We start from the raw sequence: 17973 nt of genomic DNA, 5'->3' as shown, positions 1-17973 counted from the left end.
CATTTCAGCAAAAATATCCAGATTACCTGGATAATTTATTAAACTGTCTTGGATCTCCATTCATGCATCTTTATTGGCATGCAGCTCCAGCAGAACAGAAGTGAGAATTTCTCCCCTGCCCTCCAACCAGCCATTGCTCTGCTTCTGAGCTATCAAAGAAGTTTCAGGCATAACAGCAGATAGAGCCCCCGTGAACATTCCCAAGGCTAACTAGAGGTTTCTTTTTTCCCCTGAGTAAGTGTAATTTTTTGTGCTTCCTGCTTTTAGCAGTTTTCCCTAATCGTATAAAAACCTTGAAGCAGTAGTATTATAGTCTTGATGGTCTGAAGATACAAACAGTGCAGGATTTGTAGGGACAAGTAATATCTTTTCCTGAAGAAGGACTTGTGTGCCTGAAGGCTTGTCTGGTTTTTTTCCCAACTGTATCAGTTGGTCTAATAAAAGATATTACCTCTCCCTACAAACTTTGCCTTACTTATTAAAACAGTTGCCTCCAGGACACAGAACACTCTTAACTGGGTGGAAAACTCCAACATCAAGGTGATAGAGTGGAGTTCAGTGATGTGATTTCCATGCCCTGAGCCAACTGGCAGAAATTAAAACAAGGTGGGATGAACACTGTCCACCTTGATCATTCTGCACATCATTAATGTCCCTTTCACCCCCACTCTACATCAGTGTTTTTGTCTTTCCTACCTCTCAGCTGTATGGGACAGCTCTTTTCTAACACAGAAACGCACACTGGGTAACGTCTTTTGGGTGCTCCCTCAGTAGAAAGAGCAACTCTTATGGTATGCTTGATGAAACTTCTCTGTCTTGTGATTATTTTCTCGGTTGCTATATCTTTGTACATTATTTTTAGTTTACTGCAGGTGAGCTTGAAAGAGATGAAAAAAAAGCCCAGTGTGACTGAGTAGACTGTTTCTCCTTTAAGGATCACCTAAATGTTGACAACTTGGTTACAAATCTTAGAGGATATTTTTCTTTTTACACTTTCAGGTGAACTTTCTGTGGAAGGCATACAAGACCCATTCCTTGTTAGTGTACATATTATCACAGACCCAAGTGAATCCAAGACTCTTCAGCAAGCCATCGATAAGCTTCTAGCCTGGATCCATCCAGACCTTCAGCTGTTTCGAGTCTCAGAAAGACGAGTGCCCAAGAAGCGCAGGAAGCCAGGTAAGGCTGGTGTTTCTCAGCCAGCCCTTGCCATCATTCTGTTTCTGCAGGAGGAATATGGAGAAGAACCAATCTTGCAGCTCCATGAAACTTTTCAGCAGCCACCTTGGCATTACCACCACACAGAGCGAGTGCATGGGAAGTTCCTCCCGTACATGCCATGCAGCCAGGACTTTTACACTTTGGCTCCAGAGACTCCTCTGTGGGCCATTCGCCCAGTGCACTACGGGAAAGAAATTATCCGCTTCACTATATACTGCAGGAGTGAAAACTTTGTTGACATTTTAAAATTGTACGAGTTAATACTGAAAAGACCAGTATGTCAGAAAAAAGTGGATTTTTGTGTTTTTCCTGTCTATTCTAACATGGAAATAGACATTCAATTTTCTTTAAAAAAACTTCCGAAGGGCCAGGTGCCAATGCCAACAGAGTCAGCGGTGCTGGAGTTCAGAGTAAAAGATGTGGGGCAGCTTGTGCCTCTCTTGCCCAACCCTTGCAGCCCCATCAGTGAAGGCAGGTGGCAGACAGAAGACCACGATGGAAATAGGATCCTTTTGCAGGTAAGTTCGGTACACAGGGAAACAGAAGCACATTTATTGGTTTTGTGCAGGAAAGCTTAACTTGCAATGGCAGCCAGAAAAGGAGCGTTGGGTTTTTTTTGCTCTATCCTAGGAGAAAGAGCCAGGACAGTACAGCTAAAGAAAGAACTTGAAACGCCTTACTGTGTGTGTAACTAATCAGGAAAGCAGTGGATGATACTGTCCAGATATCAGTCAACCTCAGTTTATGCAGAGAGTGATGTGAGATGAGGTAGCTGTTTAAAAGAATGAGGAGAGAAGGGATTATGAGCCCGAGTGGAGAAATGATGGCTGATGGGTATAGTTTTATAAGAAATACGGGCACAGAACTGACAGGGGTTTATAAAATAGCTCTCAGTTATGAGATTTTTATGGAAGACAAGCCGAATTCCTGATGGTACTCATTATTTTCTAGCATCGCAGGGTGACAAACTGCATCTCTCTTTTGCACAGTGATTATCAGGATGGGGAGAGAGGTGGTGAAGCAAAAGAAATGAACCCTGAAGAGCAGCCTAAGAGAGACATTCCCACACACTCTCTTTTTGAACTAATCTCAAGTGCTCGTAACCAAGTCCTGAAAGAGAGTTTATTTGTTAGGACATCTGTAGGCACCATATCTGGGCAATGTATCAGCATGCTCTGCTTCACTACACCACATCCGAGGGAGATAAAGGGGATAACAAGCAGCAAGCTTTTAATAGCTGCCTGCCCTGCAGAGGGGGTATCTGTGGCAATCCAGAGCCAGGTTAATGTGCATTCCTGCACTGCAGAGGTATTTATTGCTGCTTAGCGTTTGAATCAAGGAGCACAGACCCTCACCCTTGGAAGACTGTTGTTCAGATTTCGAAGAAGGGTATTTTTTTAGGGTGAATTGCATTCATGAAGCTTGTCAGATTGTCTGACCTTGTTTCTGTGGAAGAGGCATTGTGGGTGCCATCCTTCCACTGTACGGACCTCCCAGCGTGCAGAGAGGTGTGTACGCCCCCCTGCAGCACAGTGCCTCTGGGTTTGTAGCTCCTGGGACTGAAAATCCAGGTACATGGGGCATCTGTGCTCTGGTGAGTCACATCCAGGTGGTGGTGAAACATTTCAATGCCACTTGGCAGATACCGCCCACAGAGACATCCCGTGCCAGAACTGAACAGTGCACATGTAGGGCTCAGGAGGCAATTCAGCTTCCCTGCCCATCTGCCAAAATAGTCACCAATTTGTCAGGGTTACTGCTTGCACCGTAGGTATATCTGTGTTAGCCTGAGATAACTTGTAAACTTAAGCTTACAAGAGCCATCACAAAACTTCTACACAGCAGTCACACTCACCTACGTTCCCTTTTCCTTGTTCTTTTTCAGGAGGTTTCTGCTATGTGATATAACTTTGGTTTATGGGCTCTTGCACTGGTTTCAAGTAAATTGAAGGGAAGGGTAAAAAAAAACAATAGGGCTTCTAAATAAGGCTTTCAATTCCAAAACAGCAAATTTTCAGAAATAACGTGTGCCAGGCAGTACAGAGGTAAAGTGAGACTTGCCAAACAGCAGGCTGAGGTAAACCCTGCAAAGAAAATCAGAATAAGATTTTAGCTATATGCACCAAAAGAGAAGAGCGAAAGCCTGCTAAGCGTGGCCTCCAAGTGCAATTAATATTCATTTCTGCTTTCAGTGAGGATGATGATGCTGAATAGGAGGGCAAAATGGCAAATGGGAATGAAGTTACAGAAATGGAAATTATCACATTGGAAGTGTGGTGAAGCAAAAGAAGTTTAATATATGCAAAACTGGGGGAAAACAGAGACTAGGTCCTGGTATACAGGTTTTGAACAAGTCTGTACAATCAGAAGTGGAGCTCTATAACTAAACCAAAGGGAAAATGTCCTGTTTGTACTCAGATGACTACAAGCTGCCAGTGCAACATGGCCAAGAAAAGCAAAGCAAAGTACAGTCTCTGGTGTGTACCAGAGTTAGTATCCCCCAAGGAGTGTGGGAAGTGCTTGTGCCATTGCACAAGGTCCCACAGGCCTCGCCTGTCTTCAGCCCTGGGCTCCAGAAGGGTGACTTCAGAGAGGTGCAGGTACAGGGAAGGGCTTTCACCCCGTGCAGAGGAATGGAGAGACTGTCTTACAAATGGAAACTGGAAGAGTAGGGTCATCTGAGCCTAGCCAAAGTAAGTCTGAAGGGAGCTCTGACTGTGCTCGGAAAACATACCAGAAGGTAAACAGCAGGAACGGGAAAAGGCTGTTTCACTAAATGACTCTTCTGGCACAGGAACAAAAAATTGTCAATAAATAGATTTAAGTTGGCAGTTGTACATATTGATGGCCAACTACATAACAGCCACCCAGCAGGTGCAAACGGGTTAATACCCTAATTCAAGATGGGATGGGCAGTTAAGGAAAGGGGATTATATGACGGAGCATGGGTTATAGGAAACATGGTGATCCATGGACTCCTTATATTCTTTTAACTCATTCTGAGTTCAAAACAATTATAGGATCTACCTTTTCTTTTTTTAAAGTAACAGGACTACTTTTTGACTTCTCATGGAGTGCTGCTATTAACAATATTATCAATGCCACAGCGTTGGTAATAACTTTCACTTCTTGCCAGTTATATGAACTCAAACAATGACCTCCTAGTATTTTTCAGCCTGCACATCAGTTGGTACTTAGTAATCATTAGAATATTTTTATGTACTTCATATGGATACTTCATCTTTTTAGAGATTAAAATTACCAATTATACCCAAAATGGTAGATTAACATCCCTGTTAAATTACAGGCAATGTTTAATGTTTGAAGTTTGAATATATCTCCATGATTAGACTAACAAGATGTGACCTCTGTGTTTTTCTGGGTGTGCTTACAGGGACTTGGATACTTGCCAGCCAGGTTGATCCATGTTCTTAACCCATTTTGCAAATGCAATTACCAAGGGGCTTAGATAAAGTCAGTGCAAGAGAAAATAAAGTTATTCATGGGCAGGATAAGTCTGTTTAATACCACAGAAACTATTCCTTCATTTGCAAGGAAGCCCTTCAAAATTATTTTGTCACAGTAGCTTTTCCACACTGGCAAGTTAGCTCCAAGGGTGCAGCTATATACCAGCTGAGGCAAAGGGTAAGCTTCAGTTGGCTTTAGCAAGAGTAAGGCTTAAGAGCTTGTTTGCATCCTGCAGGAAGACACCCACACTGCTTCACCAGTGCTAAGCCCAGAAGCAGGAGCTCTGGGGAGCTCTTGTCAGAGCAGTGGGAAGAATATGTAAATAATGTAGCTAAGAATATACCATATACCGGTATACTGAATGTACTGCCAGTTTTATAGGTCTTGTCCAAATTCCTGGCTGCCTCTGGGCATAATCCGCACAGAGACAGCTGAAGTGCTAATGAACTTGCACTCCTGGCAGTGCAACGTGGGAAGGAGGAAAGGTTAATAACTGATGGGACTGGCTTGGCCATGCATGTATGGGAAGCAGGGATAGTGAGCAGAGAGGAGAAAGTGCACAGATGGCTTCTTTAAATTATGAGAATGTCTTTGGATAGCGTAGGAAAGGTAAAATAAAATTTTGGCGGAATTTCCGAGCTTCTCTGCATGAGGGGAGACATGCAGACATACTTGGGAGGAAGGTGGGCAACTGCAAATGAGTATCTCACCTAGGTAGTGACTCAGTGCTTAAGCATAAAACCTAACCTACTACCATTTGACATGCCAAAGGGTACCTGAGCCACCCAGAAGAGGTGTCCTGGCAGATTAGACTCAGGACCTACAGGAGGGCTGTGCCCTCGTGGAATGCCAGGCAGGCACCCTAGGAGATACCAGAATGGACCAAACACCTATATTCAGGCACCTGATTCACCCTGTAATAACCAATTTCTTGCTGAAATCCCTCCCCCTCCACCGTCTTCAGCACCAAGAAGCAAACAACATTGCCAGAAAGCCAAGACAAATAAAAATCCCAAGAAATGTGTGATTTGTTACCAGTCTATGTTAATCCTGCCTGAAACAGGGTAGTCAGATCTGGCAATGTAAGGCTTTTATGCCAGTTATTGTGCTAATGAACCTGTACTGTTTATGTGGTGGCTGTTTTCTACCTAGTGTTGCTTTATAGAGCATCCTTGAAATAAGAGTGCAAATGTTAACTGATCACAGCTTTTAGTTAGAGGGATTTTTTTAGCTGATTTGCTGAGTTAATCAGCCAATGTTCTTCCTACCTATACCAGGCAACCATAATCTTGAGTTCAGAAGTGGTATAATCATATTTAGGAAACATGGTTTATTATCTGAAGCTTTGGTTCTGAGGAAAGATTGCGTGTGGACCCAACCATTAAGAATGATTAACCTACTGCTGTGCTACCTGCAAGCTCAGGTCTCTGCTACCTTGGAGATTTCTCCATCGCTTGGTGTACAAAATGAGTACTCTAGATCTGTGGTCAGGCAGTAGTCATCCCCTAATGAGGTCAGCTGCAGTCATTTATGTACAAGGTCAGTATGTTACTGTTGAAAATGTCCTTGGAGTTGCCAGAAGTCAGTCTGGGGTTGCAGATGTCTGCCAGCTGCATGCATGAAGGCATTCTGTGCTAGGCATTTGCAGTGCAAAATGCCTGAAGATGGGAAGCAGCATGAAGGTTACATGCCTACACGGACATCAGCAAATATGTTATACAGAAAAAAGAAGCAAAAGCTTATAGCTGAAAACCTCTTTGTTTATTCAGTGTACTATATACCAGTGTCTGTGAGACTCATGAACTCATCTCTTCATCCCCTTTTATCTGGGGCCACGATGAGAATAAAAGTGCCTTTATTTCCCTCAGCTTATTTAAAACATGTACGTATCTGCACGAAAAGTATGGTCGTAGTCAAACCTCACACTCAAGATAGCTGAACGCAGAAATGAGGGAGAGAGATTTTTCCATGATGCACAACTGACCCAATGTGTTTTAAGGAGCAGAGACAGTGCCTCCTTGCAGAGTGCTGGAGACTGGCCGTAACTGAAGCAAGGAGCTGGGACAAGAGGACTCAGTCAATGCAGAAAATACCCTGTCTTAGATATGTGGGCAGCAAGGGTGGGTATTACTGAGCTGCTGAGGTCAAAATAATTCCCAGATCTGAGGTTAGGACAAAGCTTTTCCTTTTCCTCTCTCAGCCCCAACTGAGACTAAAAGAAACATTTTGCTCTCCTCTGCAGCATGAGGAATGGTTTGCCTCTCAAGCTGATCTTGGCCAAGAAGAGGCAAATCTTGGAGGCTCAGGGTCCACTTCTGTTTCTGTTGAGAGGTTTAGGACACAGATCAGTGTGGTCACGGTTGCATTTACTTCAGCTGACCCACCAAACCCTTCCAGACCTCACCTGGCTCTGCATTTCCTCTCTCCAACACACAGCAGTGTTCCTTCTCCTTCCCTTAGTTTCCAGTTTGAGTGCCGTGATGGTCATCCAGCATTCATATGATCTTGATAAAACATGTAAATAGTCTAGAAGCATTAGTCAATCTGCTGCCATTTTAGGGGCCTTGGGCTTTGTGGCACCTCTGTCTTATGCTCCTGCCTGAAGCATACAGCAATTTAGTCTCCTGAAAACTGAAATGCTTTCATCCGCCTAAAGTGTCAGCAGGCTCAGTAAAGAAATGGCTTAATGATTTGTAAAATGATGAAGACAAGGTCAGACTGGATGATATAATGTACCCCTGTAGTCTTAAATGCAGTTAAATTCTCTCGTCCCTGTTACTCAAAGCATTACCAACTACAAACTCTGGGAAATAAAGAAAAGAAAGCGCAGTCCCACTACTGCAGTCTTGAGTCACTACAGTTAAGTACAAGTAGAAGCGAGAAAGATGAGCAAGGAAACCAGGAAGCAGAGAAGGTAAAAAGGAAAGGCAAAAACAGGCAAAGAGAGGGTACTTTTGCAGAGAACAGTTTGGTCTGCAAGAAGGAAAACAGAGGTGACAAAAGAGCTTCAAGCTTGCTTGAATTAATAGTGCAGATAGAGCAGATCTGAACACAAAGAGGAAGAAAGGCAAGAAAAGCATCAAGGACAAGCGAGGATGTGTACAGGACACCTTTACAAAAATTACTTCTAGTTTCTGTTGAAACCGGTGAAAAGGACAGACTTTTGGAGTAAAAATTGACTCAGTCAAAGGAGGTGCCTTAAGCTGATTTAATTAATCTGTAAGTCTAATACTAGCCTCCTGTTTTTAAAAATCTTCTACTCTATTTTTCCTTTCCTTTTAGTGCCATAGGTGTTTGGTTCTTCTTAGTGCTAGTGATTAGTTTTGGGGGGGACACAGCAAATCAGTCACTAACTCAAATAGGAGGAGATTTTTTAGTTGTTTTTCTTCATCCTAAGGTACTTTCCCTCTGTCTTTTCCATTAGTGCAGTTAAGTTTCATGGCATAGTAAGATCTCTGATGACTCTGTACACCCAGCAAAAACTCCTGAGCGTGAATATATTTAGCATTACAAGGCACCCACCTGTTCTAGTTTTGTAAACACAGTACATGCCAATTTTCAAATATGTTCAATTTTAAATCAAATTTGTGCATTTTGCCTTTTGATGTGCTACCCTTCTGAATACATTTTGCCTTTCAAGTAAGACTTATTATGGTGATACTGAGGACTAACCTCTGCCACTTTTTCTTGTGTTGATTTTTTTTTCCCCCTGGATCAATCCCACTGGTTTTAATACAATTAAGCAAACACCATCGCACTCCTGTTGAGCAAGGCAGGCAAAATCTGGGCTCAAGATGGTGATGTCATTGCTGTGCTGGCTGTTTGGCTGGGTTGTGACCTCAGCGGAGCCTTGCTGGCAGTGCTTAATACAGATAACGTGTAATGAAATCACTATCTGCTTTCTCAAAAAGCAGATAACTTAAAATAGACTACAGGAGCACTCATGGATTTTTTGTGTCAGGTATAGGCAGTCCAAGTGAAGTCGAAAGTGCATTTCTGCGAGGTTCGCCCCAAGTTGTTTATGGTGTTCCCGGATATTCGTCATGAAATTCTTCTGCAGCCCATTGTAATACACAAAGACTCTAAATCCCTCCAGGCTTCACAAAGATTTGTGCAGAGATTATAAATGAGCAGCAGATTAGCGCCAGATGAAAAAATCTGTTCTGTTAGAGAGCTAATCTGTTCACTCAATGACCGGGTTTGTTGTGCATCTTTGTGGCGAGGTCTGACAAATCTCTCTCCCTGTATTTGGAATTTCAGTCAAAATCAATGTGTCGGTTTGGATCGAGCCTTTGTCCTCTCAGATGGCCGACCCCCTCTCCGGCATCTCTGCCGCGCTTGTGCCTGATGCAGGCAGCATGGCTGTACCAGGCAGGGCTCTGCCAGGCTGCAGCGAGGTAACAGGCAATGCAGAAAGCAAGCTGTGAGAAGGCTGAAGATAAGGACTTAAAAAAGAAAATAATTCAGCAAATTAAAGCAGATGCAACTGCTTCCAAAGCCAAGGGCAGAATTGAGGAGGCAGGAGAAGGCTGTTCTGCTGAAAAGAGTAACTGCATGTGCATCACGTTGTCGTCAAGGTACAAAAGTAGGTCTTGCTGTTTTCAGCATCCCATGGCACAAAGGGCAGTGGAAGATCAGCACCACCCACTTACTTGTCGTGGTTTCTCCCATGAGCAGTCACATCTGGAAACCTGGTTTGAACTTTGTGGGACTGTCAGGTACTGTAAGGTTAAAATGAAGAGGAGCGATCACACGAACGCACAGGCTGCATGCAGCTCTCCGTATGCCATGCCAGGGTGGTACAAGGGAGCACAGTCAATGGCCTTGGCACAGGACTAGGAGCTAATTTTGCCTGAGTTTTAATCCTGACTAAATCATTGAATCCTCTCTGTGATCTCTGACAAGCTACAGAATGTAGATATAGAAAAGTCTTATTAGTCCACATAATCCAGTTCTCTACAATATAGGATTAGCCTGTAATCTTTATTCACTAGTGTTTTATGAGATGGAGCTTCTGACACTTTACCTGTATTACAGTTGTGCAGTCCGGTATTCTCAGTCAGGAAAGTCTTCAGTTATGTTGCTTTAAGATGAAAGTATTAAAAAAATCTCCCCCTATTATTTCCCCTTTCTGCCCATATCATGAAGAGCAGCGTTGGAAAATAGGTCTTGTAAATCGTAACACATCTAAACAAAAAAGGGTTGAGGTAAACAATTCCTCCTGTAAACAGAGCTGTTCAGAAAGAAGCTGTGTTAGTGATGTCTCTTGGCCTGCCCTGCAGGCAGCCATCCTAAGGGCAGGCTGTATTTGTCCCCTTGTCCTCGCTGATCCACCATTACCTCCTGCCAGGTCAACTGGGCTTGACCAGGAGCTGTGACCCAGTAGCAGGAATAACAGCAAATACCTTGTATAAAATGAAATGCTCTTATCTGTCCACAGGAACATTAGAAGAGCTAGGAAAAAAAGTTTGAAATAACAAAACCCTAAAACTAATGTCTTACCTAAAGTAGATTTTTCTTGTTAGCGTAAGCATGTTCCAGCTAGGCTAGGTACTTCTATTTGGCTGCACGGGGCAGGTTGCCCCTTCCAGGTGCTCCCACTTAGAAGTGCATTTCCCCTTTCCTTTGAGTCTCTAGTTTTTATCTGTATTTTGGTTAGAAGGTTCCTACATGAGAGCCCCCAGGGTTTCTAGCAGGGGTGTTTCATCTCACCTCATCCATTTATCCTGGCGTTGCCCTCTGCTCCACCCCCTCGTAGGTGATGCCTCAGGTAAGCATCCTTTTGAGTACTGGTAATTTGGTTGCACATGTAGTCATTGTGTTGCATATCTGCAATCCACAACTAACACAAGCTGATTTAAACTGGAGGGTTCATAAACATTAGAAAGAGCTCAAAACAGCTGTTCTTGTGTCTGTGCTTTATTCCCAAAATGCTTAAGACTTTACCTGTATTAATAAATTAAACGTGCCCAGGACCTTGCCAGGCACTGAAATCGCTGATACAGAGTGGCCTGTGCGTGTGCTTGCAGGCCAGGCAGGGTACAGCAAATACCTACGATTAGACAACTGAATCAGACCTAGTATCTCTCACTAATGGTGACCTGAGAGACCAAATTAAATTACTTTTTCTTTGGAACACATGTCAAAAGTTATGTCAACAAATAAGAATAACAAATTATTACCATCATCTAAATGCATGAGACTTTTAGTAGGGTGCAAAATACCTCCTCTATACACCAAAGCAAAATGAACGCATGGGAGTTAGCGCTGCAGGATTTGGTTCAGCTCTAGATTGTAGACACCTAAAACTAATGTCTAACGGCAGGTATTTTTGTGTGAGCTACAGTCTGTGTTCTCACTGTAATCGATGAGTATGTACTCAGTACAGCTCAAGGACCTAGAAAGCAATCCAGCCAACCAGACACAGGAATTTTCTTCAGGGAAGGCTGAATTGCTCTCCAGACTCCATTGGCTGTATTAACTATACAACTAAATCCTACCTGTGATGTCTGTGGGCTCTGTCTTATATACATATAGACAGATGGTATGGTCTGCGCAAGGTAAAGGCAAGGCTTTTGTACTGCCCACAGAACTCTCCTCAGTGCAAGTGTCAGATCTGTCCCCAAAAGCCTTGTGTTTTCAGGTGCAGTTTTGTCTGAGTTGTTACCAGTGCTCGTGGTCCCAAAGGCCTCCTTACCCTTTCACAAAGAAGACGACTTCACTTGCTTGGATCCTTGGTTTCTCTGATTGCTTGATCTGCCAAATTATCAACTAAGTCTACAAAGCACAAGAATATAGCATAAAACCAAACCATGGCCAGACAATCCATGTTTTTCTCTCTGAGAGGCAGGAGAAGTGTTCTGGAGGTGCTTCTGTTGATTCACCAAGCGTGGTGGTTGAGTCCATGTTCTATATCTGATATCAGAGCTGCTGAACAGAAAAAAATAGTACCTTTGGTTAATGCAAACAAAATATAATGAGAAATGTTTTCTTGGACAAACCCATCAAAAGAGTGGGGTGATTTGGTTGTGTACTTTTCAGCATGTCATATTGTTATCGCTGAGTTATCCAGAAATGTCTTCAGTTAAGAAACAGCTGGTATTTTCTTCATGGACACAAGCCTTTTATCTTGCTAAGTAATTTTTTAAACAAATTAACTCACGTATTGCACAAATAAAATAATGTTGCCTGTAGAGGTCTAAAGTGATTTCTGGCTAATGTTTTGTTGACAGTTTGACCCATTTTATTTTACTCTTTTGTACTCAATTTCTTATCAGTTAATGAAACTGCTACACTAATGTGGTTAATTTCCCCATTAATTAATTTAATTCTTTATGGCATTAGGGCAAACAGCTTATTATATTATACAGAAATAGATTATGAATTAACATACCTCATTACAGATACATTGGTACATATATATTCATCTACAACACCTAAGTGAACTCCTATGGTTTGGCTGTCCTATAAATCACCCCTAGCTCGGCAATCATGAATGAGCAAAACATTTTTTGCGGATGTGAAAATCCTTTTTTGCCCACAAAATCACTGCAATAAAAACCAGAAGATGGTTTGACAGATCTGGGTCACTAAGACAACATGATGTGCACTAGCAAGACGTCGGAAGCAGCGATGTATGGAGTCCTTTTAGAGACGGGGGATACAAAGCACCTCCTTGCTTGCCAGGTCTCATCCCTTTCTGTCATGTCATATAATCTCTTTGGTAAAATGATCAAGCTCCATCTTTATCCATTACTTGCCTCAGAAGACTCTTCTACTTCAGTTGTGATTAGAAACATTTTATTGGTTTGTGATTCAGGTTTTTTAATGGGTAGTTCATTTTTTTTTGTTTGTTTGTGTTTTTTTTTCTTGCGGCTGCATCTTTTCCAGTTTGATTTTTTTCTTTTTCACATGGGCATGATTTGAGTCATGCGCAGCATTCTGGATGAGGCCTTAGCAGTGTTGTCCACAGCGCATTAATACTTTTTAACTCACTTGAGACTGCCCAGAATCATGTTTGTCACAGTCTTGTCACTTTAATAGCACATGGTGACCAAGATACCTGGTTCTTTCTCCTCTGTTGTTTCCAGCTGACAAGTCCCCTAGCTGAGATTATTGTTTATTCTCAAGGGTTTGATCTTGCACTTTGTCCCATTAGTTCCTGTCCCTTTTGGGACAGAAATCTAGCATTTCGTATTACGTGAGAAATTCCAGTAAGAAGATTTTAAATTAAAATTTTTAAAATGCAAACTTATAAAAGCCTTACCGAGATAAGTGGGATGACAGAAAACCTTAAGATTGCTTAGACGCTAGGGCCTCGGTTCAGTTACCCACACATCAGTGTCTAATCCCATAGGAAGGCCACCTGGCCTCCAGCTGCTTCTTGAGAAAGACATTGGCTCCCCATTTGTCACAGCTGCTGTCCCTGTGCAAATGCTCAAGTATCTGGCAGGTAGGCAACTGAATCTTGGCCTAGGGATGAGATTCAGGTCCCGATTCAGATCATAACCATCAGGTTAGGTCTTCAGTCTAGGTGTCTACAAGCAAATTAGATGTTTAAAGCTGTGCTTAAAGTCATTAGGAACTAGTTAATAGAGCAAGTGGGTTCTAGAGCGCACTGCTCAGCTAACCAGATGTGAAAGAGAAAATGTGAAAGAGTTGAGAGAAGTAGTAAATTCCCATCGAGACAGCAGAGTATGAGGTTGCTTGCTAAAGGCTTTTTGATGTTTTGGAGGAAAAAGTAAAAACATTTACACCACAGTAAGGAAGAAATGAGAAATAATAATGATGGTAACATACATCTCCCATTTCTTCATCCTTGTTCTTCAGCTGTCCACTAAGGCAGTAATGTTGGAAGACAGAATATGAATGCATCTGGACAAGTCAATAGGAAGTGAGAATTTTGAGCTAGTGTAATTCAGCCCGCAAGGCAGGGCTCCTCTACCATTTATTCTTGTTGTCTTCAAGGCTTCTCATGTAAATATTTGGGATTTTGGCAGGGTGCTTTCTCTTTGTTATTGAAGTGAAACAGTTGCTGCAAGCATACTGAATGAAGTCTGCTTCGTAATTATTTGCAGTAACAACTCGGCAACGGAGACTTACGGTTGTAAGACTGCCAATTCTGTATTAATATGATCTTCTTTTCTCCCTCTCCTGGCTGCAGCAAACACACAGTTGGTGTAGGAAGTCTGCAAAGCAGAACAAGCAACCATATCCATCTGTGTCAACAGATTCCCACTTCACCACTCTGCCAGCCTTTCTTCCTCAGAGCCACCGATCTGTCCCTGAAGAACCAAAAGAAATGGGTCAAAACAAGGTGCATCACGCAAACGGCCTTGGTCATTTTCTTGGTTTCTCCCAGCAGGACTTGAGACGCAGTGATCGAGGAGACTTCACACGCAGATCCAGCAGTGCTTCCAGCATTTCATGGTCATTTCAACGAAGCAAGTCGCTGTTCTGCTTGCCCACAGTGAACTCCTCCTCAGCCTCAGAGACTTTTCATTTCAGTGAACCATTTCAGTTTTTAAATACTGGGTCACCTGCAACCAGGTTAAAAACATGGAGATGCAGCCCCAGGCTTAACATTGACGACTTGGAGGGTGCCCAGGAGACTGATGTAGACACAGGGATGAAGCTATCCTTCTCAGACCTGTCTGTGGTCTCTGCATACTCTGCCCTTAACGGATTTTGCAATGACTTGGAAGCCTCTCTTCCCCCACAGAAACAAACTGTCAGTAAGGCTAAACAGGCGGCCACCAGTGGAAGGCCTGTATCAGCCATGTGCAATACCTTTGAGTCAGTTGATGGTTCACTGCCTTCTCTTTCTGAATGGTCTTCCAGCTCATTCATGTCGGCGTCTCTCTCCAAGCAGCCCAAACAGTCCTTGAGAGCAGCTGCTTGTTCTCTGGGTGGTCATGGTAGTGTTTGCCCAGCTTCACCAGCTAACGAAGAGGAATTTTACATCTGAGATTTCTCTATCTTACACCTTCCAGGGCAAATGTGTTCTACTTCTGAATGACAGCAGTGGGCCCACCTTCAGCTTGCAGAAGGTTCCTCGCTGAGGAGAGGTGATGCAGGACAGCATGCTAAATATTTGAAGAAAGCACTCAGATCCCTCAGAGGTGGGTGTTCCCAAACTACCTACAGTAAAGCCGTCTGAGCTTGCGCCCTATATTGGAGGAGATGATCAGCACAGAGGATTGTCCATGGCAGTGCAAGGTGGATGGTTTCTATGACTGACCCTTGGACTGGTGGTGAAGGAAATACCAGAAGAGGCAAATTTGGCAGAAGACAAACTGTAATTTGTGACACCAAACTCCTTTAACTTTCCTGAGAAATTCCCTTAAATCAGGAAAGATGGGAGGAGAAAGGGGTCTTCTTTCCCCTTCACAACTTCCAAAGGCAGCTCTAAGCACAGCAGGTCCCAGTAGCACGTCTCCAGTAGAGTCAGGCAAGATGTTTCCTGTGAGGACACACGTGGTTCCTTCTAACCTCTGAGAGCTGGCAGTGCTGAGGCGGGGAGAAGCTTCACTCCTTCCCTAGGGAAGAGGAGGCTCTGCTGTATCTCTTACTTTGACAGTCCAAGATGCAGAAAGTGCCAAAAGGGAAACCTTACAGAACATTTTCAACCCATCCCCTCAAAAAGCCCATCCTTTCCAGTTGGAAGGGAGCCATCTGGGCTGTTGTCTGAACCACTTGCGTAGACAGTGGTAACCCAAGTAAACAATATTTGCTACTTCTAACCCAGGCAATGCAGAGCTTACCTTTTTGGAATACAAAACAAGAAAGACAACCCAGCGTTTTTTATATTGCTACACCACTAGTCCCAAATATATGGCAGATCCCTGTTTTTTAAGGGGTTATTATTTCTCTGTTAAAAATAATTAATATAGAAACTTATTCTTCATATTTCCAGTGCAAGCATACTTCCTTGTGAGTAAAACACATTTCTTCTCAAATACCTCTGTCCAAAGGGAGAGTAAGTCAAATTTTACTGGCTTTGAAAGTGATCTTTTTAAAATATGCATTCTTGGTAACCTGTTTTGCTCCAATTCATTTGGTATTTTAAAAAAAAAGTAAGTAAAAAGCTGTTCGTATGACAGCTAAGTACCTTCACCAGGATTTAAGTTGTATATACAGATTGCATCATGCATGTTCTGAAAAGTTACATTTTTGGCAGAGCAGTGGTGCTGATTGCAGCTCTGGTCTAGCCAGTGAGAAAATGACCGTGTTAAAAGGTCTATGTGTAATGCTGTATGTAACTGATATACAGGTACAGACGCTGAAGACCTACCATGATGGCATTGTGGTGGATGAAATAAAAACACATTTGTGGAGAAAAATGTTCACTATATTACCAGGTAGTTTTACTCAGAATAATTGCTGCTTTGAAAAAACAAAACAAAACAAAACAAAAAGCACACACTCTAAATAATAGTTACAAAAAGTGGAACAGCTCCCCTGGCCCATTTAAGTAAATGCACAGTTTGTACAAAGAATTCTGGAAGAAAGCCTGGGGGAAATCAAGTACAGGTTTATAGGGGAGGAGGGAGGATTCCATTAAACCTGCAACCCCAAACCAGAAGAGGCCAGAGGGATAGTCAAGGGTCAGGATGCTACTCCTCAGGGCTTTTTCCTTTTGCAGTCATTTTCTCCACACAGGGAAAGAGGCATCAGGCTGAAGTCCAAGTCTCCTCTTTGTGAGATGCTATCATAGCACGTACTAGAGGTAGACCTTGTCTTTTGTGCTAAACACAATGTATAAATAGGAAAATCTATTCAAGCTCTAAGAGCACAGGAGATTATCAGCCTCCTCCTGCCTTCCAAACTATTTAGGCTTACTGCAGTTTTGGGTAAACTGTTCTCTTAAGAAATGTCTGGGACCAGAAATAGCATCAATGAAGGATTTGTCATGGTGTGCATGTTTTTACCTGCTCTATACTCCTTCAGAGTCCACGCAGTCTTTCCTCTGACTTTTGTGGCCTTTAGATCAAACCCCCTGTGAACACAGCGGACCCGATTTATCCAAAGTTGTGCTTCATGTTATTGTTCGTACCCTGTCAAAATGCTTGTAAAACACTGTGAGGTCAGACAAGAAGTTTTTTCCATCAGCTTGCAATTCACCATACGAGCAGCGATGCCTAGGACAGTCAGGCTCCACAGGTTTAAACTTATGATTCATTATTTTCTGTCATATTCGTGGTAGTACAAAAATAAATGATGAAATAGCATTGTGTATTTATGGGACAGCCATTTTATCAACACTAGCCACTTCCAGATATGACAACCAACAGGATAAATTTGGTTCAAATCTGTTAAAAATTTTAGTATTCATTATTTGGAACGGGGGGGGGGAAGCCTTTTCACAGTATTTTAATAGTATAGATTACATTTGATCTGAACATGAAATCAAAAACTGGTTTGAGCTGACGTGTCTGTCTGATCCTGGAATCATGCCAACATCCAGACTCCTGACAAAAGCTGATCAGGGCTTTTAACAAAGGGGAGGCTTTGAAACATCTTTCCACCTAGGGTGTGCTTCTGCAAGAAGGAATTCAGCACATCTCAGGGCTGCCTCCTGACGCAGCAGGAAGCACTGGTACTGGAGATCTACAGACAAGCACAGGATAGCTCAAGTGTCAACCGTGAGGCTCATGTATGGCATTAACCGGCAGCTCCGCAAACATCTCAGGTCCAGATTTTACCACGTTAATCCTAATGGGAAGAAAGCCAAATGAGCTTCCACGGAGTCTGAATTTATGCTGTCTCCACTGGTTCTGTCTCCAAGTATTTCTGTTCTGTTTAGTGATACTTAACTAGAAATGAAAGTTTTAATTGTTTACATTCATGGTGCTTGTAACCAAATTTTGGAATAACTGAGTGTCCTACTGTCAGGAAAAACAGAGATGATAGTCTAGAGAAAACTTTTTGTCTATAATAAAGCAAGCCAGATTTTGAAGAGTGTTTCACTGAAGGTAGGCTTCATTAATTCTTGTCCCATTATTTAAGGGGCTAATCTCTTCAGAGAGTTGAATATGCACAAGTTTCGTGGCATTTACTTATTGTTTTGGTTAAATTATGAACAAAGTAATTTGAGAACTGCAGGTTTCCTAAACTTTCCCTCTTCTCACCCCAGAATTTATTGCTTCTGTGAAATAAAATAGAGATGAAAAGTCAGTTGTGCTTAATCTTCTGCGTGTTCATTTATGAAGTATTGCAGACTCACTGACTATTTTAACTAGGCTTCAAAATGACTGCAGTGACACAAGCTCTCCAGCTCTTGGC

General features: G+C 42.6%; 1 protein-coding gene across 1 annotated transcript; it reads left to right on the top strand.

Annotated features, from left to right (window-relative positions):
• Window positions 1-944: 944 nt before the first annotated feature.
• On the top strand, window positions 945-14656 carry FAM124A (family with sequence similarity 124 member A). The gene is made up of 2 exons (XM_050915148.1): window positions 945-1739; window positions 13853-14656. Exons 1-2 carry the CDS (start codon window positions 945-947, stop codon window positions 14654-14656), a joined length of 1599 nt encoding a protein of 532 aa, XP_050771105.1.
• Window positions 14657-17973: the final 3317 nt, after the last annotated feature.

The sequence above is a fragment of the Gymnogyps californianus genome, chromosome 1, assembly GCF_018139145.2.
Source record: "Gymnogyps californianus isolate 813 chromosome 1, ASM1813914v2, whole genome shotgun sequence".
NCBI lineage: Eukaryota > Metazoa > Chordata > Aves > Accipitriformes > Cathartidae > Gymnogyps > Gymnogyps californianus.
The sequence above is the reverse complement of the archived record's forward strand: the minus strand, read 5'-3'. Positions and strand labels throughout refer to the sequence as shown.

What these genes read in the sequence shown, in the direction of transcription:
- FAM124A (XM_050915148.1), top strand. Translation starts at nt 945, where the DNA reads ATGTTGACAACTTGGTTACAAATCTTAGAGGATATTTTTCTTTTTACA. An exon ending in GAAATAGGATCCTTTTGCAG is followed by an intron (nt 1,740 to 13,852) that starts GTAAGTTCGGTA and finishes TCCTGGCTGCAG; the next exon opens with CAAACACACAGTTGGTGTAG.